The 25,165-nt window shown below is 47.8% G+C and overlaps 1 protein-coding gene across 1 annotated transcript in view; it reads left to right on the top strand.

Annotated features, from left to right (window-relative positions):
• Positions 1-22,830, top strand: part of BCL3 (BCL3 transcription coactivator) — a 28,611-nt gene extending 5,781 nt beyond the window's left edge. Inside the window, exons 3-9 of the mRNA XM_035119853.2 lie at positions 1,847-1,955; positions 10,300-10,501; positions 12,504-12,592; positions 17,466-17,543; positions 19,104-19,271; positions 19,756-19,876; positions 20,457-22,830. Of these exons, the coding sequence (XP_034975744.2) occupies positions 1,847-1,955; positions 10,300-10,501; positions 12,504-12,592; positions 17,466-17,543; positions 19,104-19,271; positions 19,756-19,876; positions 20,457-20,971 (1,282 nt within the window). The 3' untranslated portion in view covers positions 20,972-22,830. The remainder of the gene's footprint in view (positions 1-1,846; positions 1,956-10,299; positions 10,502-12,503; positions 12,593-17,465; positions 17,544-19,103; positions 19,272-19,755; positions 19,877-20,456) is intronic.
• Positions 22,831-25,165: the final 2,335 nt, after the last annotated feature.

Here is a 25,165-nt window from a genome sequence, read left to right as displayed (position 1 = left end):
CTGGGGGGGCGGGGGGGGGGCCTCCTGCGGTGAGCCCTTGAGGCTCTGTTAGCGAGACAGGAAGCGGAGGTCAGGGCTCCGCTTACTGGAAGTCGGTGCCCTGGGAGCCCTTCCCGTTGCCTGTGGGCTTGGCCCCAGACGATAAGGCGGTTTCGTTTCATTGCAATCGGGGAGAGAGGCCGCTTCTGCGAAGTCAGGTGGAGCCCGGGGTGCTATGCGGATCGATTGGCAGGGGGGCGTTGCCGTTGCGCAGAGAGCTTTGGCCAGGAGTCAAATAGGGAGGGGGCTGCAAGCAGAGAGAGACCCCTTAATCCCACACGTGCCCCTTTACAGAGGGTTCAGACAGCAAACCGGTGTTTCTCAAACTTGGGTCTCTCTGGCAGTCTTAGAAGCTCAGATATATACAGGTGAAACTCGGAATATTAGAATATCGTCGAAAAGTGCATTTATTTCAGTAACGCAACTTAAAAGGTGAAACCAATATATGAGATAGATGCATGACATGCAGAGCAAGATATGTCAAGCCTTTATTTGTTGTAATTGTAATTATTTGTCGTTAGGCGGGTCAGTTATAAACGGAATGTAATTAATGAAATGTAACAGCCGTGTTTATTTTTGTATTATTGTAACTATTTGTTTTATTACTGTGGAATTTCCAAAAGAAAGCATTTGTAAAAATTAAAAGAAAAATAAAAAAATAAGTTGCATTACTGAAATAAATGCACTTTTTGACGATATTCTAATTTTCCGAGTTTCACCTGTATAAGCTGATCGTCAAATGGCACCTTGAATTTTGACAACGGAATGACTAGGCACCTCCCCCTCCCCCAGTAAAATTTATTATGACGTTGATGCTCAGTCGGTAGAGCATGAGACTCTTAATCTCAGGGCCATGGGTTCAAGTCCTGTGTCGGGCAAAGGAACCTCAGCCTTTGCCCCTTCCCTCCCGAGTTCTGCAAGGGCAAAGAGGAGGTTGCATTCGCCCTCCCCATTTGCTCTGACCTTGCAGAGCTACAGTTCCCGACGCCTGAGGAAACCACAGCCGTCTGGATGCTCCTCAGCTGCGAGAGCCGGTGTGATAGTGCTTGAAATGTATGGGGAAAGGGAAGGCAGGTGGGGCCGGCTGCAATGGGGTGCTGTAGCATACCCCATTCACTCTCATGGATGGGCTTCCCTTGGTGGTCCTTGCAAATGGTTATGGCAGGCTGCTGAGCTGAGCAGAGCAAGGGGGTGACCCCCCTCGGGAGAGGTGCAAGGCAGGGACGGGAGGAAACACATTTGTGGGGTTCCTTGCACCCAGGGCAGGGTGATGTGGTGACTGGGGTCTTTTGAAGAGCTGGAGCTCAGCGCAGAACAAATGACTTGTATGGGCTGGTTGCACTATTAAGAGGCAATATTAAAAACAGCTTAAAACGGCGCCCAATCACAGAGATAAGGTGCGTCCTAAAACGTACATTTCACGCCATGGGTGATTTAGCATTTCTGCATCTCAGGGGGGGTTGGACTGGATGACCCTTGGGGGTCCCTTCCAACTCTATGATCCCAAGTGTTGAAAGCCCGGGTATAGTGTTTCTTCTATAGTGAAGGTGCCGGATGTGCTTCTGGGTGCCGGGAGCTCCACAGCTTGGAAGCTGCTCTTCCAATCCACCCCACCTTCAATCCCCAGTCAACTTTTCTCATGTGCCAATGTCCCTGCAATGCAGCCTCTGCCAAAGCGGTGCCTCCAGCTGGCTGATGGGAGTTGTAGTCTGGAAGGCGCCAGGTTAACAAAGCCTGCTTTGCAGACTGGGAGGGGAGGGATCTCTGGTCTAATGGATTCGCAGCTCATTTCTCTGTCCCGTTCCAGGCCTCTCCACATCGCTGTGGTTCAGGGGAATCTTCTGGCCGCTCGACGGCTGATCGCTCTTTTCCACCAGGGGAGGCAAAGCCTGGACACCTTCAACAACCTGCGGCAGGTAAGTGTGAGCTGTGGGGCAGGGGCGTGCTGTCGGCCCATCATTCAAAGAGAGGCAGTGTGGTGTAGGGGTTAGAGTGTTGGAACCAGACCCAGGAGACCAGCATTTGAATCCCCACTCAGCTATGGAGCTGGTTGGGTGACCTTGGGCATCACTCCCCCTCGGCCTGACCTACCTCACAGGGTTGTTGTTATAGGATAAAATGGGAAGGAGAACTTTGTCCAGACCTGATCACGCTCTAAAACTTCCTGGAGGGGGAAGGGCTGTGGCTCCGTGGTTCAAAGTCTCTGCTTTGCATGCAGAAGGTCCCGTGGACCGTTCCCCAGCGTCTCTGAGTAAAGCTGAGAATGTCCCCTGCCTGAACCTTGCTCAGGGGAGACCAGGGATCAATCAAGGTTTACTGAGCTATTGATCCATTCGTCTGCCAAGGCAGGGGGTTCCTGGATGCCCGTGCCCCCTGTGGAAAGTTCTCAGCTTTTAAAATTGATTATTAACGTGACCACAGACTTGCAGGTTCATCTTGTGCAGCTGTAGTGCCCTGCCGGAGTGAGAGAGCGAAGAGAAAGTACTTCAAAATGGAAAAAAAATTGTGGTGGTCATTAGGTCCTGTATTGTAGGCTGGGATTTTGAGTCTGAAAAGGCGAAGGGTCATTCATATCCAGGGTTAATTCTACGCAAGAGTTGATGCGCTCACTCAGGTGCATTAATTTCAATGGGTCTACTCTTGAGCCACATCTGCGCTATGTATTTGATGCCCTGTTACACTGCTTTAGCAGCCATGACTTCCCCCGCAAGGAATCCTGGGAAACATCGTTGCCAGGAGGCCCCCTATTCCCCACACGGAGTGGTTTAGCATTCGATCCCTCCTCCCAGGGAACTCTGGGAATTGTAGCTCTGCGAAGGGGGTCTCCTGACAACGCTCAGCACCCATTAAAAAAACACACCAGTTGCCAGGATGCTTTGGGGGAAGAAGCCCTGACTGTTTAAAGTGCTATCCTATTGTGTTATTGTGCAAATGGGGCCTGAGCAGAACCCTCTAGGTTTGGGACAAAGTAGGTTTCGAACTCTGGTTTACAGTATATCCGAGCCTCCTAATGGTTGGTGAATTTCCCTGAAAGTTTGCGCAATCCTATCTTCCCCTGGGATCCGTCGCCATGGAAAAGCCTTGGGCGTGTTCTCAGAGTGGAGGTGGAGAGGAGGCGGCAGATCAGGACCTGCTGGGAGATCAATAAAAAGGCCTTCTCTTCCAAATTGGGTCTGTTTTGAGGCTCATTGGCCTGACTACTGAGCTGCCATATTGTTGGGACACCACCCACCTCAGTAACTAAGTTGGGCAGGTCTGTCTCCAGTGTGGTTTTGGAAGGACTCAGAACTCTTGGTCCCTTCCCAGGATGCCTCAGGGCCAGCCTGGAATTTTGCGGCTTCCATGGCAACCGAGTGACCAGCTCGCATGGTCTTCGGCCCAATGCACCCCTCTCGATTTAGTCTTTGTAGAGAGTGGAGTCTGGCTATGATAGTGGGGTGCCTTAAACCTGTTGCCACAGTCCAGCGTTTCTCAAACTCGGGTCTTCCGGTGTTGTTGGACTACAATGCCCAGCATCCCTAGCAAGCAAGACCAGTGGCCCAGGATGATGGGAGTTGTAGTCCAACAATGCTCTGGCGGGTTTTTCCAGAAGATATTGCTGGCGATCCTTTTGAGTCCCTGGCGTCGGTGTTGTGTGGTGAAATGAGGATAAATCTTGATTTTTATCAAGTCTGAATTATTGCAACGTGCTGAATGTGTGTGGAGGCTCCAGACACAGAATTCAGTTTATTAAAAACTGAGGTTTTTATGTGTGTTTTTAAACCCAAGTTTCTAGCCTTTAAGGCTGAGAAGAAAGGCTTGAAAGTTGATGGACAATTATTATCTGAAACAGGGGGCAAGGCTTGAGTAGGATTTCAAGGGTCAGAGTTTAAGTTCACAGGTAACTTCTCCTCCCCAAATAAGCTTAATTTCCGTAATTCACAGAGATCTCAGTATTCAGCATTCTTTGCTACATATTTTTTTTAAAAAAACATTACAGCGGTACCTCAGTTTTCGAACGTCTCCGTTGCCCAACGTTTCGGTTTTCGAATGCCCAAAACCCGGAAGTGAATGCTTCCATTTTTGAACACGCCTTGGAAGTCGAACGGCTTCCACTGCTTGCGTCTGTTTTTCACAATTTTTTCTATTGAATTGGCAGGCCACCCTTTGCGCCTCAGTTTTGGAGCATTTCGGAAGTCGAACGGTTTTCCGGAATGGATTACGTTCGAAAACCGAGGTACCACTGCACTTGGAAAACACAAAACGCGACAGACATAGCATGGGAGTTTGCTGGAGTAGGGAGAAGTAAACTCTTGAGCGGTTGGAGTCTCCTTATTCTTGGACCAGGCAGGTTGCATAAGGCTTCCTTGGTCAGCTGTCCCACAAAGCGGAGCAGAGATTGTAGTTTTGCCGTGGCACCAAGTGCGCCTGGAAGGAGACCAGCCTGGCAAAAGCCACATGCCAAGGAGAGAAGGCCTCAAACCCTGCAGCCCTTGAGGCGTGGTAAGCTTCGAAGACTTAATTCCCAACAAGCTGCTTGTGCCCTCCCCTCTCCCGCCCAAGGGACTTTCCCTAGCCCTCCCTGGTGGCAAACCCCAGGCAACTTCCTCAATGTGTGGTGTGTGGCTCAAGAAAGACACAAAGACACTGCACTCAGCAGCACTGAGTCACAACACCAGGAACAACAGGCGGAAGTTGCAGACGGTGGGTTAAGGTTTTAGAGGGGGTCGGGGTTATATAATTTCTAGCATGCAGTTTGGGGTCAATCGATCCTGCAGATAAAAAGCCGTCTCCGAAAGCATGCAAGGCTGTGTGCTTTCTCCTCTCTCCGTTTCTGTCCTTTATTTTTTGTGCACAGCCAACTTTCGAATTTGAGGCGGGGAAGGTTTTTAAACTAGATTTCTGTGGCAGCCATAAATCTGAAAAGCAGGCGCGGCCTTGCTCAACGGAAAGGATGGCTCGTGGGAGTTTTGCCTTGTTCATGCCCATCCGCAATCCTCAGGCCGCAGGAAAGGGGGGTTCCCACTGGCAGCCAAGGAGATGTCTTACTAAGTGAAGACTGCCTCTTGGGTAAATCCATCTCGCATCCTTCCAGCATAGATAGGTTCCAGGCCAAATTCAAAGTTCTGTTTTTGAGCCTTACGTGGCTCAGGATGCCAATCCCCCAAAGACTGCCTCTCTGCTTATGAACTAGCTCAAACCCTCCGCTGAAGCTCTTCTCTGTGTTCCTCCTCCAGAGAAGGCCAACACCAGAACGGGGCCTTTTCAGTGGTGTCTCCCCTCTTGTGGAATGCTTACTGAGGCTCACCTGGCACCATCATTGCTCACCTTAGGGTGCCAGGCAAAAACATTTCTTTGGCTTTTAATGAGCTGTGGCTTTCTTCAGTGGGTGGGGTGTTCTGTGTTTTAAAAAGATGGATGATCTTTATGTTTTTTTTTTGCTGGTTTTAATGTGTGTGTTATTTGTTTATTGCGTGTTTTTGTTTTTTAAAAAAATGTTTAATAAAGAATAATGTTCCTTGTTCCTGCTTTAAAACCCTGCCACCCAAGCAGTGAGAGTCCAGAAATTTTGCCTTCCAAAAAGGAAGACTTGCAAGGAAAAGTCCTCTACGGAGTTGTCCTGATCTAATAAAAGGTAAAGGGACCCCTGACCATTAGGTCCAGTCTTGACCAACTCTGGGGTTGCGCACTCATCTCGCATTATTGGCCGAGGGAGCCGGCATATAGCTTCCAGGTCATGTGGCCAGCATGACAAAGCCGCTTCTGGCAAACCAGAGCAGCACATGGAAACGCCGTTTACCTTCCCGCTGTAGCGGTTCCTATTTATCTACTTGCATTTTGACGTGCTTTCGAACTGCTAGGTTGGCAGGAGCTGGGACCAAGCAACAGGAGCTCACCCCGTCACACCCTGATCTAATAAGGACTCTCAAAAATGAAAAGTTGAACCTTCTCGCTGCTTTTGATTGCAAGGTTGGAGGAGACCCCCTTTCTGGTCATCTTCACTGCACTGTTCCACTAACTGGAATTTGGTTTTGCTGCCCCCCCCAACCACTGCCGTGTTGTGCCCCAAATGTTGGCATTAGCCTAGTCCTCAAGTTGCATTGGGTTCTGTCTCTCTGTATTACAGCTTCCTAGTTACCTAGGGGCAGAGTAGCTATTTTGGTGGCAAACCTATACCTCCCATTTTGCAGGGGGAGGGGAGAACCCCTTCCAATGTCACAAGTACTCAGGATTCCTCACAGCCCACCCACAGTTTAATTTTCCCCATGATTTCAAGTCACAGTAGGAGAGTGGGGTGGTTTTTGTGTTTTTGCCCTCTGTGGCCAACACAGTCGCCACTGTGCAAGGAAACTCTGCAATTTATGCCAAGAGGAGTCCTGAAAGAGGGAGGGGGGGCAGACTCAGCCACGCAGGGAGGAAGCCTGCTAGACCCTTTTGGACTTTCGGCGATCATTATGAAGATTCATATCTCATAATATCACAGTTTTTTGTTGTCTTGCCACTTTCCCCGGGAAAACCCCCTCTTTGCTGCTGACTCGGAACAAATGTCAATCAGATTTTACATGATTGGGAAACAGCTCCACCCTCTTGGAGTACTTACAAATGTCCCATGTTTAGATTTTGTTTTTCCAGCTAATAGCAGAAAGTGACATTGCAAACTTGCCTTCTACCGGGCGATCCTGGCTCTGTTACTGGTATTGCCTCATCATCAGTTTCTTTGCTGTAACATCTGGCTTTCCGGGGTCTCGGGGGCTGATGAAACCAGGCTTGTTCCTGGAAATGAAAATTCAAGCAACCATGAATGACACTCACTTTTGGCTTCTACAGTTTTGGCTTCTTTTTAGTTTTGCTGTGGCAGAGCTAGCTCCCTCATGTCCAAATGCTTCCTGGTACATTTTTGATATCAGAATCATAGAACTTAAGTGCTGGAAGGGACTCTGAGGGTCATCTAGTCCCAACTCCCCTGCAATGTGGGAATCTCAGCTAAAGCATCCATGACAGGTGACCATTCCAACCTCTGTTTAAATACCTCCAAGGAAGGAGAATCCGCAACCTCACGGGGGAATCTGTTCCACTGTCGAATTGCTCTTACTGCCAGAAAGTTCTTCCTATTTTTGAGTCGGAATCTCCTTTCTTGTAACCTGAACCCATTACCCCCAAGTCCTACCCTCCAGAGCTGGAGGAAAGAAGCTTGTTCCCTCTTCTTATGTGACAGCCCTTGAGATATTTGAAGGTGGCCTACCCTGTCCCTGGGTATCAAGGCAGATGGTGCCATTTTACAAAAGCCGGTGGGTTTGGCAACAAACAACATACTCTCCAGAACAACAACAAAATACTCTCCAGTTGTGCCAAATCAAGCCATCCGATGGCTTTCAATATCAGCCTCTTTCCATACAGACCCACCTCTACCACAGAAGTCTGGCCAAAAGACTTCCAAACCAAACGCCTTCCGCAGTGCTATGTTAAACTGTGGAACTCTCTCCCACAGGAGGCAGTGGTGGCCAACAACCCAGGTGGCTTTAAAAGAAGAGGATTAGGCTATCAATGGCTATTTGGCACTATGGCTCTGCTCTGCCTCCACAGTCAGAGGTGACGATGCTTCTGAAAACTAGTTGCTGGAAGCCACAGGAAGGGAAGAGTTGCTCTTGTGCTGTGATACTGCTTGCAGGCTTCCCACAGGCATCTGGCTGGAAAACAGGACTAGATGGGCCTTTGGCCCGGTCCAGCAGGCTCTTTAAAGATAACCTGGGCTCTGACTTTGCTGTTTACAGACACGTGCTCTCTCTCTGTCTGTCTGTCTGGAAGCCTTTCCAAGGAAAACAACTGCACCCTACGCAAGACAGATTGCGGTGAGGGTTCGAGAGAATGGTGCAATGCCGCCAAAATAGGGTGTGTGTGTGTGTGTGTTTGTGCGGAGTTCAAGGGGAAGCGGGCTATAGATTGCCCTCCCAGCCTCGCTGTCATTTCCTTATCTGTTTCTCATAAACCCTCCTTGTGCACCAACCCTGTCCCTTTCTGAGAAGCGCCCGATTGCGTCAGCGCAGGCAGGTGCTGGGGGCTGTGGTTTCTTCTGTGGGAACCAGCTGGGTTTCCTCTGGTTAGCTGGCTGCGTAGGAGATGCTGAGTTTGAACTCTGCCACTTCTTCGGTTTCTCTTCTGTGACATCTCCAGCTACAAACAGCTCTGGTGCAGGGGGCGGGGGGGCTGCGTTCAACTTTCCCTGCAGTTGTTGTTCTTCTGCTGTTACCCAGAAATGACCTGCAACAACACAGCAGGATTTCTATGCACAGACAGCAGCATACACACACACACACAGGGAGATGCCACTATTATTATTATTATTATTATTTATTTATTGAACTTACTAGTCATTTTTCCTCTTACAGAAGTAACCCAGAAGCAATTTACAACAAGTCATTCCACTTTTTCAATGAGTTTTCTGCTGGAAGCCCTTGTCTGATCCTAAATGTTACTAAGAAGCGAATCCGGTAGCATTCAGTGGAGCTTATTCTCTGTTTAGCAGTCTGTTTGGGATTTAATGTGTGACCGTGGTTTCCTGCTAGCTCTCCTAGCTGTGGAGACCCCCCAAGCTCCTTCTCACCCCCTCTTCCCCCTCTCTCCTCCTTGTTTACATGGAAGAAAAAAAAAGAGACAGGGCGTTGCTACATCTTAACTCCCCATGATGCCCAAACTCGAAAACTGTGGGGTGTTGTTGTTTTTGCTATGGTTTCAGAGTAAGCCAGGTTCTGAAACTGCAAATTGATCCTAACTAGAGTTTTATCAAGCCAGAGTTTCCTGAATGTCACAGGGAACTGTTACTAGTTTACAGTTGGAATCAGAAGCTTCCACACTCATCTTCTCCCGGGACACTTGGTGGGTATGACATTTTATATTGATCAGCAATGGTAGCAGGGGCTGGACCTTCCTGTTGAGTTTGCCATTTGGGAGGACCCATAAAAAACATAGACTGTGAATGACCATCATCTACCGGGGGGTGGGGGATGAGCAACTGGGACCCCCGTTGCATCACTGTTTCTCACGCAGGGAACGTTTCCAAGCTGGTTTCCAAAAACACTGTTATGCTTTTGTTTTGGCATCGCGGCAGCTTTTCATGTTACTCTATTTTATATATATATATATATATATATATATATATATATATATATATATATAATTTTTTATTGGTTTTACAAAATTTTACACATTTTATCTTTAACCATTTTGAACATTAAAACGAAAGGTTCTTTCAAACCCTCGGACCTCCCTCCCTTCCTCCCTCCATGGGTTCCATATTTAAAATAAAGTATTCTGCATCTGTTACCCTTATCCATCTATTATATATCCATAGTTACCATAATTGATTCCACATTACAAGTGTCATTATATCCCTGCCAATGATTTTAACTGTTTACAGTGGTCTTTTTAACATATTGAAAATTTTACTCCAGTCGATCTTCCTTGTTTCTGATCTTTCCCATCAGTTTCGCCATCTGTGCGTACTCCATCAGTTTTGTCTGCCATTCTTCTCTGGTCGGCACGTGTCCTTCCTTCCATCTCTGGGCTAGAAGCATTCTCACAGCCGCCGTCACATACATAGAAAAGCTTTTCCTGTTACTCTAAGTCAGGCATCCCCAAACTTCGGCCCTCCAGATGTTTTGGACTACAATTCCCATCTTCCCCAACCACTGGTCCTGTTAGGTAGGGATCATGGGAGTTGTAGGCCAAAACATCTGGAGGGCCGCAGTTTGGGGATGCCTGCTCTAAGTCCTTTTATCAAGGCTTTCATGACCCGTGTCTAAAGTAGCAAACATGTACACAATGCTTTGAGCTGCTTCTGTGAAAGAGACGCCATCATCCATTTTGATCCATCATGACTGCTTCAAAGTATGCCTGAAACATACCGCAGCTGCTAGCTTTGACAGATACGAAGGCCTTGGAGGGCCCAGATTAAGAACTTTAGTTATAGTAAAGGTAAAGGGACCCCTGACCATTAGGTCCAGTCATGACCGACTCTGAGGTTGCAGTGCTCATCTTGTGGCCAAGAGAGCCAGCGTACAGCTTCCAGGTCATGTGGCCAGCATGACAAAGCCACTTCTGGCGAACCAGAGCAGCGCACGGAAATGCCGTTTACCTTCCCGCTGTAGCGATACCTATTTATCTACTTGCACTTGACGTGCTTTCGAACTGCTAGGTTAGTTATAGTAGACCTCTATAAATACATCAGCAGCAGCCATCCGAATTCACAAAGAGGTGGTTTTTTTTGTCCCCTACAAACTCCAGACCCCCTTACACTTGGCCGTCATCACAGCCCAGCCAACTCTGGTGAAGCTGCTGCTGTCTCACGGAGCGTCGCCCATGGTGCTGGACCGCAATGGGCAGACCGCCCTCCACCTTGCCTGCGAACACGACAGCGTCCATTGCCTGCAGGAGTTGCTGGATGGGAGCCCAGCTCCTCTGGATCTGGAGGCACGAAACTTTGAGGGTAAGCGTGGATGAGGAACCGGGGGTGGGGGTGGGGAAATGGGTTGGTGTGTTGATCAGGACCTAAGGATATTACTCCCACCCTGCCCCACCCCGCTGCCCTAATGAAGTTTGGAGCTTTGGTTAACTTCCATCCATCGTAACACCAACCACGGGCATGGAGCTTCTCAGTTTGTGCACAATGGGTGTGTTATTCGAACCCTGGGCAACTGAATTTTAGTAGTTCGGGGGGTTTCCCACTAGCTGTAGATTACTGCGATCTGTAGACTGTATGGAAAATGGCAGTCTTTATGATCAAAGCCAACACCTTCAACTTTGTATGGCAGCTGATTTTGGCATCTACATAGTATTATCATGAATACATGAATGTATGTATGTATGTATGTATGTATGTGTGTGTGTGTGTATGAATGAATGAATGAATGAATGAATGAACAAAACATGCCTCTCCCGTATCAGTCTCTATAGCCACAGCAGGCATTGTAACCTTCCTTGACTTCACCCCCATGGTATCCCAAGACAGACGTATGCCAATCAAATGAATATATAAAATGTCGTTATTATTGTAGCCAACATCCCTCAGCATCTTTTATGTGCGAGCAGCAGGAACCTCTGTTAGGCATCCTGAACTTGCTACAGCTTACGAGCCGACTTCAAGGGTAGCCCCACACAGAGCGCATTGCAGCAATCCAGCTGTGAAGTTAACCGGTGCACGGATCACGGCAGCTAAGCTAAGTCTTCTAGGAATGCCCACCATCAGCAGTACCAGCTGAAGCTGGCAGTAAGCGCTCCTTGCCACTGAGGACATTTGGGTGATGTAGATGAGTCTAAGCACAGACCCAAGCTGGGCAGCTGTTCTTTGGGAGGGAGTACAGCCCCTTCTAAAAAAGCAGGTTTCTGTTTTCCTGAACCCAGGAACCAACCAACCACAGTGCTTCCATTTTACCAAGGTTCAGTTTCATTTTTATTGGCCCTCATCCAGCCCACTGAGGCACCCAGCCACCAGTCTAAGGCATGCAGCAGCTACTTTTGACTCAGCTGTAACAGAGAAACAGAACAGGCTGTTGCCCACAGACTCCCAATGACCACTTCCAGCAGCTTCATACAGATGTCAAATCTAGATGTCCCCCCCCCCCCAACTTTTCTGGCTGCAAATTGTTTTGATTTTAATATTGCATTTTTCAATTGTCACCCTGTGACCTTAGGGAGAAGGACAGCTAAGAAATCTAATACAGTCGTACCTTGGAAGTTGAACAGAATTTGTTCTGGAAGTCTGTTCGACTTCCAAAATGTTAAGGAGCCAAGGCAGGGAAAGTTGAAAGCTTCTGCAGCCAATCAGAAGCCGCGGAAGCCGTGACGGACAATCGGGTTCCAAAGAACTTTTGAAAACCAGAACAATCACTTCTGGGTTTGTGGCATTCGGAAGCCAAAACATTTGTCTCACAAGTTGTTCTACTTCTGAGGTGCAACTGTAGATACCATAATAATGTTTATTATTATTATTATTATTATTATTATTATTATTATTATTATTATTTATTATATTATTATTATTAAACAATCTGCTGTTTTTGCATACACCAGCGATTAAAGTCATCTTTTCACATAAGCTTAAAAGCCCCAAACTGCACACTTCTTGAGGTGAAGTGAGCAGAGCTGTATAAAGTACTCCAAATACGATTGCAACATAGGATCGTTCCTATTACTGCTACTACTAATACCACCATACACTTTTATATACTGCTTTCAGTCACAAGGAGACCTTAAACTGGTTTACATATAGCAGTCATCTAAATGTAAATCCTGAAATACCATTTTAAACCACGGCGATAAAATTATTACTACTACAATAGAGGGTTTTCTACATCATTTTGTTTTGTTTCTGCATTTTCTGTTCATTATATGGAGGAACTATCCTGCCTCCGTGAGACTGATAATCCTCAGATGTACATTTCCTTCCTTCTTGAGTCATCTCATTTTCTTCTCTCTTGCTTTTTGACCAGGTTTTACACCTCTCCATGTGGCTGTTGGAACCCAGAATCGTGACATTATTCTGACTCTGCTAGAACACGGGGCAGATGTTGATGCTGTGGTAAGTAAGTACTGGAGCTGCACTGAACTTTCTCAGAAGACGTCGTTCTGATGAAAATTGAAGACTGGTTTCCTTTTTCTCACTCCGCTTAGAAGAGGAAGGCCATTTCGCTGAATTTTCTCTGAATGTTCTCCAATGTTTGTGGTGGCTGCCATTTCCCTCCCAAAATGCCCTGCAACAAAGCTAGGCCGGGGGCATTATGGAGGATGCAAAATAGGGCCCGGGCTACGAACAAACACACACAGAGGCCACATTCAAACCATCCATGTAAAGCACTATGGTACCACTTTAAATGGTCATGGCTTCCCCCCAAAGAATCCTGGGAGCGGTAGTTTGTTAAGGGTGCTGAGAGTTGTTAGAAAGCCCATATTCCCCTCCCAGAACTACAATTCCCAGACCGGTTTAGCGCTCCATCTCTCTTGCCAGGGAACTCTGGGAACTGAGACTCTGAGGGGAGCAGGGGACCCCTCCCAACAACTCTCAGCACCCTTAAGGAACTACAACTCCCAGGATTCTTAGGGGGAGGCCATGACTTAATAAAGTGGCATCATAATGCTTTACATGGTTTGGCTGTGGCCACACACACAGTCTCAGAGGGAGAAAGAAGGAATTTGTCCTCCCGTCATGACTAATGACGAGTCCTATTCCCAAGAAACTGTTGGGGGGTTTCCCTTCCTCCAAGAAATTCAGTGAAATCTACCTTCCCCCTTCCAGGGGAAAAAACACACCCCACCCAGTAGTTGCCCACAAATGGGGTGAAGAATTTTGAGAGGCCGTCTTGCTCACAGCTCTAATATTGCAGGGTTCAAGAGAACTCTGTCCAGGAGTTGGATAGCTCAGTTGGTTAGAGCATGGTGCTGACAATGCCAAGTTGGCAGGTTTGATCCCTGCATGGGAAAGCTGCATATTCCGGCATTGCAGGCGGTTGGACAAAATGATCCTCAGAGTCCCTTCCAACTCCAAGCAAAGCTTGCTGCCTGTGTAGAACTGTAAATTTGAGCGAATGTGCCTCTGTTTCCATAGCTTGTTTATTTGCTGATACAGTGGTACCTCGGGTTACAAACACCTCGGGTTACAAGCACTTTGGGTTACAGACTCCGCTAACCCGGAAGTAGTACCTCGGGTTAAGAACTTTACCTCAGGATGAGAACAGAAATCACGCGCCGGCGGCAGCAGGAGGCCCCATTAGCTAAAGTGGCACCTCAGGTTAAGAACGGTTTCAGGTTAAGAACGGACCTCCGGATCGAGTTAAGTTCGTAACCAGAGGTACCACTGTACAGTGTTTTACAAGAGGGCAGGTCCCTGTCCCGAGGAGCTTACAATATAAGATTCAGTACAGTGGCATCGGGAGAATGAATTGTAAACAAAGGGGAGCCATGTGCATGGGTAGGCGATATACAGTGTTGTGCCAAAAGGTCCGCAGGAAAAATGGCTTTGAGGAAGGATTCTGGAGGAAGTAGAGATGAAATGGGCACCACAGTGCTTCTGGGCAAGTGAGGCAGGGTGGGTGGAGTTGTTTGAGGGCGTAAGAGCTGTTTAGACGCCGCAGGTGTGGAGAGTTACTTGCTCCTGCAAGTCACAGGGAGAGGCTGCGCTCGATCATCACAGCCCATTTGCTAGACAAGCCTCTGAACGGTGCCTTGTCAGGGCTGTGAGATTTCAACATCGAACTTCCAAATCTCATTGGCTGCAGCCTCAGGAGATGACTTGCATGTGAAAATGACCCAACACTGATTAATCACTGCAAGCAAGATGTCCCCCCCCCCGGGCAACTTTATTTCCTTAATGTAATAAGAGCCTGTCTGTTGGAACAAGCCAAAGGCCTATCTAGTCCCGCAGCCTGTTCCCACAGTGGTCAACCAGATGATAATAATAATAATAATAATAATAATAATAATAATAATAATATTTTTAGGGACACGTGTGGTGCTGTGGTCTAAACCACTGAGTCTCTTGGGCTTGCTGATCGAAAGGTCAGCAGTTCGAATGCCCACGACGGGGTGAGCTCCTGTTGCTCTGTCCCAGCTCCTGCCAACCTAGCAGTTTGAAAGCACGCCAGTGCAAGTAGATAAATAGGTACTGCTGTGGCAGGAAGGTAAATGGTGTTCCCATGTACTCAGGTTTCCGTCATGGTGTTCCATTGCTCCAGAAGCGGTTTAGTCATGCTGGCCACATGACCCGGAAAGCTGTCTGCGGACAAACGCCGGCTCCCTCGGCCTGAAAAGCAAGATGAGCACCGCAACCCCATAGTCGCCTTTGAATGGACTTAACTGTCCATGGGTCCTTTACCTTTACCTTAATAATAATTTTATTATTTATAACCCTGGCCACCCTGCTGGGTTTCCCCAGCCAATCTGGGCAGCTTCCAACACATATAAAAACATAACAAGTCAGCCATTAAAACTTCCTTGAACAGGGCTGTCTTCAGATGTCTTCTAAAAGTCAGGTAGTTGTTTATCTCCTTGAGGGCATTTCACAGGGTGGGTTCCGCTGCCAAGAAGGCCCTCTGCCTGGTTCCCTGTAGCTTCACTTCTCACAGGGAGGGAACCGCCAGAAGGCCCTCGGAGCTGGACCTCAGTGTCTGGGCTGAATAATGGGGGTGGAGATGCTCCTTCAGGTCTACTGGGCCAAGGCTGTTTAGGGCTTTAAAGCTCAACACCAACACTTTGAATTGTATTCAGAAACGAACTGGGAGCCAATGTAGGACTGGTGTTCTATGGTCCTGGCGGCTGCTCCCAGTCACCAGTCTAGCTGCCGCTTTCTAGATTAGTTGTAGTTTCCGAGTCACCTTCAAGTGACTCAAGCCCTCAAGATAAGCCTAGCCATTGTGGCTAGTAGCCATTCCTAGCCTTTATCTTCCCTGAATTTGTCCGGTCCTCTTTTAAAGCCATCCAAGTTGGTGGGCCATCACTGCCTCTAGTGGGAGGGAGTTCCACAGTTTGACTATGACTAGCATGCTTGTTCATCCCCTTGGATCATTTTCTGAACCTTTATTTATTTATTTAAAAGCACTCATAAGCCACTCAGTATTTTTTAAATCTCGTAAGTGGCGTGCGACTGAAAAAAAATGTTTGCTTGTTTTTAATTCATCAAAGCAAAAATACAGTACAAAACCAGCGAGGCAGTAGTCTAAAAGCAAATTCAAAACAGGAATCTGGAGAATTCAGATGAATCAAAGTGTTTATGTCCTCAGGCGTTGACTCATGTGCAATACTTTTCCATTGGCGGAGCCGGGCAGGGGGTGCTGCAATGAGGTCACCTGCACACTCATCAAATGGTCATCAAATGTCGGGCAATGTACAAACTGATTGAAACAGATGGAATCCAGCCTCCCCAAAGCTTCCCTTATTTGTTGTACCACCCAACCTAATAAGTGGTGTGCAAGGTTTTTTAAAATGCAGCAGATGCTCCCTGCAGACTTGCAAACCTGAACAAGCACACACACACAAAATAATATAAAGTACAGTCAGATGTACCTTAAGGGCTGGAGACAGCCATCCTTCTTAAACGGAAGCCTCTGGATTCCTTATTCTCAGTTTATACCTGTGCAGTAATATGCAGGAGTATACTATATATATAAACACACACACTGTGTGTGTGTGTGTGTGTGTGTGTGTGTGTGTGTGTGTGTGTGTGTGTGTACACAGCTCAGTTGGTAAAGCCTGAGGCTGTTAATCTCAGGGTTGTGGGTTCGAGCCCCACATGGGGCAAAAGATTGGACTAGATTAGGGTTGCCATATTTCAAAGGGTGAAATTCCGGACACAAAAGTTCTTGAGTTTTTCTTCCCAAAATCTCCCTTAAAAATGAGCTATTTTTAGGGAATTCACCAAAAAAATCAACACTTCCTGCATGGGTTGCCATACGCCCAGATTTTCCTGGACATTTTAAACAATTTTGACCCGGACGTTATTTCCGACAAATGAATCCCAGATATGTCCGGGAAGTTCTAGACGTATGGCAGCCCTAGATGACCCTTGTGCTCCCCTCTGACTCTAACATCTAAATTTATGCAGATCTTTTATTTTTTTATTTTATTTTTAAGCCACCTTGCATTTTATTGAAATACTCTTGAGGCACAACAGCAGTGTATAGATACAGATAACAGTGCCTACCTGAATGAGAGTTTGGCAGAAAGTGATTCTGCACTGAGGAAATACTGATTGCACCTTAATGTTACCCACCCTACCCCACCCGTTGAGCAGAATTCAAGCTTCCTCTTTCATTTGTTGTTGTTTAAGCTGTCATTCTTTCTATGTGCACACACTTGCCGGTGAATGGGTCCATTCGCAGTATACACAGGGGTGTCGACATACTGCTCTTGCAAAGTGAGGAAGCCTAATATGACAAGTCTTGAATGCAGCAGAATTAACAAATATGTGAGGTCCGTCCCCCCCACCTCCACACACCCACACACCTTTAAGAACAGAAAGTGCCTCCTCATGCAAACCTAATTTCAAAGTCACAGAGTTACAAGTCCCAGAGTTCCTCGGGAAGAGGGATTGATAGTTAAAGAACTCTGGCAATTGTAGTTTTGAGGACGAAATGGCGGTTCTCCTGCCAACTCTCAGCACAAACTGCAACTCCCAGGATTCTGGGATTCTGTTGAAACAGTATCCTGGTGCTATAAATGTATAGTTCTGGTGGTCCCCCGGTTCATTCTCTTATCTGTGCTACGGGGCAGGACAGAGGGAGGCTCCGGCCCTCCTTACCCTTTTCTGATGGCCCTCTGAAAGTACTGTTTTTAGGACTGGAATGGCTCAGAGGAAGAGGGTTGTGAATTCTGTTCCATCCTCCCTCCCATAAATTGAGAACTGATGCAGGATTTGACTGAATCTTTACTCTCGCACCATTGTGGTTCTCTCCCCACCCTAGGATATTAAGAGCGGGCGGTCTCCGCTACTGCATGCCGTGGAGAACGATAATCTGGAGATGGTTGAGCTGCTGCTACAGGTAAGCCACTCTCGCATCTTCTCCACCCATAACCCCTTGTGATCGTTTCGTAAGAGCCGAGCACCCTTGTTCTGCCCCAAGCTTGGGGGGGGGGGGAGCTCGCTCGCACACATTAATGAACGCAAACCTCTTGAGGGCCAGCCCCAACATTGGGCAGAGGCGGCGATGGTGTCAGACGGCAGATTCTGTAGGGCAGGAAGGTGTTGGAGAGCACAGCTGCGTGGGCAGAGCAGCCAGCCTGGCTGTCAGGAGCCAGAGTCAGGGGTGGGTCAGAGATAATAATAAAAACAGGGCAGTTATGACATAAAATCACAATATAAAAATCACAAAATGCATAGTGAAAACAAAAAACCCCAAAACAATCCAGTATGAAACACACACACACCCAAACAATAATAAGTTAAAATAATAATAATGCAACTTATTATTTTTTCTTTTTCTTTTAATTTTTGCAAATGCTTTCTTTTGGAAATTCCACAGTAATAAAACAAATAGTTACAATAATACAAAAATAAACACGGCTGTTACATTTCATTAATTACATTCCATTTATAATTGACCTGCCTAATGACAAATAATTACAATTACAAAAAATAAAGGCTTGACATATCTTGCTTTGCATGTCATGCATCTATCTCATATATTGGTTTCACCTTTTAAGTTGCGTTACTGAAATAAATGCACTTTTTGACAATATTCTAATTTCCTGAGTTTCACCTGTATGTGAGATGGGCACGGTGCCATCTCAACCTTTGGCCGGGCTGGCACTGCGTAGACCCCAGTCCAAAATGGAGAAACGGCCTGCGTGCTCCAGAATCAAAAGGGCCTCAAATAATATTTAAGTGGAAAACGCTTTTATATATATATATATATATATATATATATATATATATATATATATATATATATATATAGGTTTTAAAATAGACTTTATTTAGTTATTAAAAGTTACAAAACTCTCAAAAATATTTACAGAAAGGAAAAATAAAAGAGTCAAAAGAAAAACATTTAACAAAAGCAAAACATCAAAAAAACTTAACAGAAAACACATTCGCAAAATCATATAATAAAATAATCAACTGATATTAAATTCCACCTTCATACAAAAAAGAAAAAGGAAAAAAACACACAAATTATAACAAAAGCAAGTTGTAACATACAAAAAGGAAAAAAGAAGAAAAAACACAAAAAACGGATAAACAAAAAGTTACCTCCCGTTATTTACAGCACGCTTTCCTTACCATATTCGATTTCTCTTGTTATAACTGTTACTTCCCACGTTTTCATTTCTTCTTAATGTCTATAAATTCAACCTCACCTCTCATGTAAATAATATTTAAGTGGAAAACGCTTATATTTTTTCAAATCTGACTGTGGCATCACTGGATAAAATTCTGCAAGTGCCAGTAAACTTAACAGGCCTGCCCTCCAGTGTTTTCCCCAATGGCCTCCTTGCCCAGGGATTTTCTCTTACTGTTAACCATGCGGGAGCGTTAGATTCCCTCAAATCTGCCCCCAGCCATTCTGTTAATGTGTCCGTGTTTCTCCCCTGCTTTGCAGCACGGAGCGAATGTCAATGCACAGTCGTACGGGGGCAACACAGCGCTCCATGCGGCCTGCGGGCGGGGGCTTCTGGAAACCCTGCGTCTCCTGGTGCGCAACGGGGCGGATGGCAGCCTGAAGAACTACCACAATGACACCCCCTTGATGGTGGCCAAGAATAAAAGGGTGAGAGGATACAGAGAGAGAGACAGGGGAACTTCACGATGCCTCCGTTGGAGCTTGGTATTCGGTTCTGGTCACTCCAGTCCAAGGGCACCGACACCTGCCATTTGTTAAGCAATTTTTAGATTGTTCAGTTGGCTGCGCATGCGTTATCCAACGACCCTGTAGTAGTGTAGGTCAGTGCTGTTAACCCTGTATCTCAGAAGGGAAGCTGAGAGCTGAGGGTTCTTAGTGAGCTCCTGGCGGAGGCGAGATTTGAACCCGCAAGCTTCCAGTTCGTTGCTTACAATCTCAGCTGCTGTACTGCACTGGGAACTGGCAAGTTAGGAAATATTCCTAGGAGATCTAAAAGGTGAATTGGCACTCTGGGAGAGGGTGGCTGCTTTATGGACATGTCAGGGCACCTGGTGTTCAAGGCGAGATCTTCAAAGCAAGCTGAGCATTTGGGGAATTTCTTTTAAATCTCTCCTGCCTCTCCCATTATCAGGTGATCGACATCCTGAGAGGAAAAACTTCCCGCCCTGGGCCCCCGCCTGAAAACATCCGTGAGGGATCGTCCCCAGCAACCAGCAATGCCAGCTCCCCTGGTATCCGTCCCTTCCAAACTGGTGAGTAATCTATCCCCAAGTGCGAGGCAGCTGCCCATGTTTTCATCCTGCAGCCGTCACAGTCGTGGATTAAAAGGGGTGTGAGAATTCGAATCTGAGGCAACCGGCACTCTCGAACACACATGCCAAATAGGGAGCGGTATGCGAGAAGAATTGAGGTCAGGGAGTGTCCTTCATGTAGGGCTGAACTCTGCCATTGGTAGATTAATCAACCCAACCTTTTGGCTCCTGCAGCCAATCAGAAGCCGCGCCTTGGTTTCCAAACATTTTGGAAGTTGAACGGACTTCCAGAACGAATTCCGTTAGACTTCCGAGGTACGACTGTACACATTTTTATTTGTTTTCAGGCTATTATGATTTTAATGTATGATTTCCCCATACGAAATTTTTTTCCCAATAGCTTTTGCTCAGTAGCAAGTTATGTTATGGTTCCTTTAGTATCTCAGAGAAGTGTTGAGGCTTTGGTAATAGGCAAAGCTTAAATTCCACTGAGTTTTAAGTTATTTGTCCTTTTTAACCAATTAAGTTCTTCTGTTGGGTTGACTGCGTTATTCTCCTCTGTGCTTCTGTCTCCCTCCAGGCTTGCTGAGGGCTTCACCCAATTCCTGCCCCACCACGCCTAGCCCTGCCCACACCCCGAAGCCCCACAGAGCCATGCAGTCCCCCAACTCGGCCAATCAGAAGCATGAGAGCACCGCATCGACCAATGGGCCTTTGACACATGGCACCTTGCCTGGGGTGAAACTGGAAAGGAGCCCAACTCCGCCCACACCAGAGCAGCCAATGGGATTTCCAGGGATGCCCAAGTTCTTCCTGCCAATGACTGAGAGCCTGGTGGATCCCGCCTTCCACGCCACCCTCTACCCTTTTGCGTCGTCCAGCCACAACTATTCACCGCACCACCTCTGCCTGCTTCCCGCTGGCATGCAGCATTCTGTCATATCCCTATCCGAGGCGCCCCAGGCCAATCGGATTCACCCACGGGGCACGGAGGTGGACCAATCACAGACGCTGCTGGACTCTGAGACCCCGCCAGCTGCCAACCTCAAAGGGCAGTGGCCAAAGAGCAGAGACAGTGGTCCTGGCGGCAGCTGACAGGAGGAGATTGAGGGACTCCCTCCTGGTTCCTGTACGCAGGGGGCTTCCCACTCGATGCTGTGCGTCACCAGGCAACAAAGGGCCAACTAGACTTTTGCTGCTATGGGTTCCTGGCGCGAAAATGGCACTTGTTTGCGGCTTCGGGACCCAGAGGGCCGCAGCTCTGACTGATGAGACTCCTGATCTCAGGGTTGTGAGTTTGAGTCCCATGTTGGGCAAGAGAATCCTGTGTTGCAAGGGGGGGTGGACCGGATGACCCTCGTGGTCCCTTCCAACTCTACAATTCTATGACAAAGCTGAGATGATCCTATGGGCTGTGCTGAGCCAGTGGTTTTCTGGTCAGCTTGACCCCTAACTACATTCCCAGCAGCCTTCCATTCTCAGGTCTTGCCACTTCTTTGGCTACTACCTAAGCAGGGCTGGTTTTGCTGGTTTGGAGGCAGGTAGAACTGCACACCCCATTAAAAGGTAGCGCTGTAGTCCAAATTCGACCTGTACTTTCAATGCAAAACAGATCTTCCCTGGTAAGAGCTAGGAGGCACAAGTTTAAGATATCTCTCGCAGTCTACTCTCCCCACACGCTGCCCTTATTCTGCTCATTAACACTGCCAGCAAGGCCAAAGGCAGCCAAATATTTAAAGGTAGCACTCCTGTAAGCATCCTGCCAGAGGCGGAGTTAGAGCGCTGCGACTGGTTCCCCCGCACTGGTCTGGAAGCCTAGGGGACGCCGCAACCATGACAAAATGAATTGAGCAGAACAGAAGGTGAGAGGCAGGCGGTTGGTATTTTGGCCTCTTACAGGGCACCGCTGGAATTTGAAAGGCCAAAATCCACCCCTGATCCTGCCCCCTCCACCATAGGTGGAGAAGAAGAAGCAGTAGCGGTTTCCAGTGAGAGTGTGAGAGATTTTGCCGATTTCGCTGGAACCCGGAACCAGCGCCCATCCAGCAGCAGCAAGGCAGCACAGCGGCTCGGGAGGTGGGGCTACCTTCCCATTTCGCCTCAGGCGGTAAAACGGGATGCGCCGCCCCAATTGCCAGGTTTCCTGGCCGTTTACAAAACAACGAATTTCAGGAAGTGCAATGTTAACGTGTTGGTGGTGGAGAGGGAAGAAGGTGACGCAAGGAACTTGGGAGGGGGCGGACAAGGGGATTTTCTGAAAGTTTGAGCCGGAGAAAGAGGAATGCCGGGTGCATTTTAAGGGACTGCAATACCAGAAATTCCCAGGCGGGCTATTGTCTTTAGAGGAAGTTGTGGAGGTGGAGAGGATTAGTCAGGGCAGTGAGAGGGAGGGAAGGATGAGGTGTGGTTTGCTGGCTTAGTGGTCCTCCTGGCTATCAGATCTCGCCTACGAAGACCATCCTCCTTCCTGCCCAGCTTACAAAAGAGATTGCCAACTGGGAAGAAAGAGGGAGTCACACGCAACTTGGTCTTGAAAACCTCACTTGAAAAGTCACGGGTTCAATCCCTGATATTTTTGGGCAGGGCTGGGAAAGACTGAAACGGCTGCCAATCTGTGGAGGCGATACTGAGCTAAATGGACCAATGGCCTGGCTTGGTATAAGGCAGCTTCCCCTTCGCTCTTGTTGGTATTAACCCTTTCATTCCCTGGTTCCACCACCTACACCCCTTAAAAATCCCCCACAAAAACAACCAGTAGCGAGATCTCAGATCCTTCTCTTCCCAACCCACTCTCCCCCCTTGCAATCGTCTTGCCAGATGTTCCTTCTCTGCTTCTGTGGGACCAATACTTGAAGAGTACTAGTAGCACCCTCTGCTCATCCCGTGGCAAGAAAACAGGATGGGGAAGGGTCTTTTCCTAATTTGTCAATAAAGTATTTTTTCTACTTTCAAAAGCTGGATATGTGTGTTTTGGGGGACAGAGGTGAAGGCAGCACCGACGGATGGGGGAGAGGAGAACGATGAACGATGGGGGTGGAGATGCTCCTCCAGGTATACTGGGGCAAAGCCGTTCCTGTTGCCTTTTGGAAACTGAGACACAACAGAGACTGTGGTGTCTTTATAATATATGGTTTATTTACACACAGTGGCGCTGTGGATTAAATTACAGAGCCTACGGCTTGCCGATCAGAAGGTCGGCGGGTCGAATCCCAGCGATGGAGTGAGCTCCCATTGTGCGATCCCAGCTCCTGCCAACCTAGCAGTTCGAAAGCACATCAAAGTGCAAGTAGATAAATAGGTACCACTACAGCAGGAAGGTAAACGGCTTCTAGTTTGCCAGAAGCGGCTTAGTCATGCTGGCCACATGACCTGGAAGCTGTACGCCGGCTCCCTCGGCCAATAATGCGAGATGAGTGCTGCAACCCCAGAGTCGGTCACGACTGGACCTAATGGTCAGGGGTCCCTTTATCTTTATAGCCGGAGCCTATAATGAAGCATCAACTTTCCAAGAAGTTCCACCTCCTCCAGGATTGGCTGGATGAAGAGTAGTGGTTCAAAACACTAGCTGGGGAACACGCCCCCCCCCCAAGGGAGATGCCAGAGGAGGAAGGCTAAGAGCCAGGGGATTGGTGGTGAGACAATGAGAAGAGGTCAGAGGGAGAAGATTGGGAGGAGGTGCCGGATGCTGAAGGGACAACAGGGCTTAGTGAGCAGGAGGAACCTGTGATAGGGAGCAGTTTAGATTCCAAGGCTGAAGCAGAGGAGAGGGGGTCAAGAGACTGTTGGAGAATCGGGGGGACGTCTTCCTCCCCTGCTGCAACAAACTCCCCTCCCCACTGGTCTCCAAGAACACACAGAATAATGAGGGCAGAACAGAGCTCAGAGGTGTGCAGGCGCAGTTTGAGACTGCTTGGGAAACATCCGGGAGAGGAGGAGTCTTGGAAGGGGTGGAAGGCAGCAACTTTAAAGTCCTAGCAACTGCTCCATAGGGGCAAGACCTGCTGGGAAGTGTTGCTGAGTTGTATGTACAAGGTGTGACCGGAAAGTTAGGTGAACAGTCACAGAAATCGGACAGCGAGAAATATTCGAACATCCAATCGGCATCGGTAAAGCCACGAAATGCTCACAATTGTGTGCGGAGATGAAGCTGTAACTCGAAAGACAGTGTACGAGTGGTTGAAGCGTTTCAATGAAGGGCGGCAAACCATCGAAGATGACCCTCGGTCTGGCAGACCATCGACGAGCAGAACGGCAGCAAATGTCGACAGAGTTCATGAGTTATTGTTGTGGGATCAGCATTTGCACGCCCGAATGATGGTGGAAGAACTGCATATTCCATGTGAAATCGTTACTGAGGTGTCCCACCCTCGATATTCTCCTGATCTGGCCCCACCAGATTTCTTTCTTTTTCCAAAACTGAAATCTGCACTGAAAGGGCACAGATTTTCCAACATTTCACATGCCCAAGCTGCTGTGACAAGGGAACTGAAAGCAGTACAAAAAGAGTCCAGAAATTTCCAACAGTTCTATGAACATTGTCAACGGTGCATTGGAACCATACCTGCCAAGTCCTGGGCTGCAAAATCCGGGATCAGCAGCCACGTGACACCGGACGTTGCGTAGATGCAACTTCCAGTGTTGCTTTGCCCATCTATGGGCACCAAAAATAGCTGGCGCCGGAAGTCGCGTCTATGCACTTCCGGACATGCGTAGAAGCGACTTCCATCGGCCATTTCTGGTGCCCATAGATGGGCAAAGCAGCCAAAAAAAAAAAAAAGGCCGCCGGCAGGAGCAGAATAAGGGAGAATAATGGGAGAGGAACCGATACGGGGGACCGCCGGGAAACGGTACGAAAAAACGGGGGTTTCCCGGGGAAAACGGGGTACTTGGCAGCTATGATTGGAACGGGGGGGGGGCCTACTTTGAAGGCCTGTAAGGTATGTAATTTCAAATACTTCTCGCTGTCTGATTTCTGTGACCATTCACTGAACTTTCCTGTCACACCTTGTAGATTCCTTGACTAAAGAGTCAACTTCACAGACAACAGAGCCACACATCTTTCATGCTGACCTACATCCAATGCCTTCCAAAGACACAGCAAGATCCTTGCTCTGTATCTCAACTTCCTAGGTCACATAACGCCCTGTACTTTGAGCTTAGTTCATTTTATCTGCAGGGGGGGGCATTCATTCACCCTTTCATTCGCATCTCACATGCCTCCTCTGATCCTGTGTTGTGCTAACGGCTCATTACCCCCAGGCTATTGCCTCAAAGGAAATTTGACTCAAT

The sequence above is a fragment of the Zootoca vivipara genome, chromosome 6 (assembly GCF_963506605.1).
Source record: "Zootoca vivipara chromosome 6, rZooViv1.1, whole genome shotgun sequence".
Classification (NCBI taxonomy): Eukaryota; Metazoa; Chordata; class Lepidosauria; order Squamata; family Lacertidae; genus Zootoca; species Zootoca vivipara.
The sequence above is the reverse complement of the archived record's forward strand: the minus strand, read 5'-3'. Positions and strand labels throughout refer to the sequence as shown.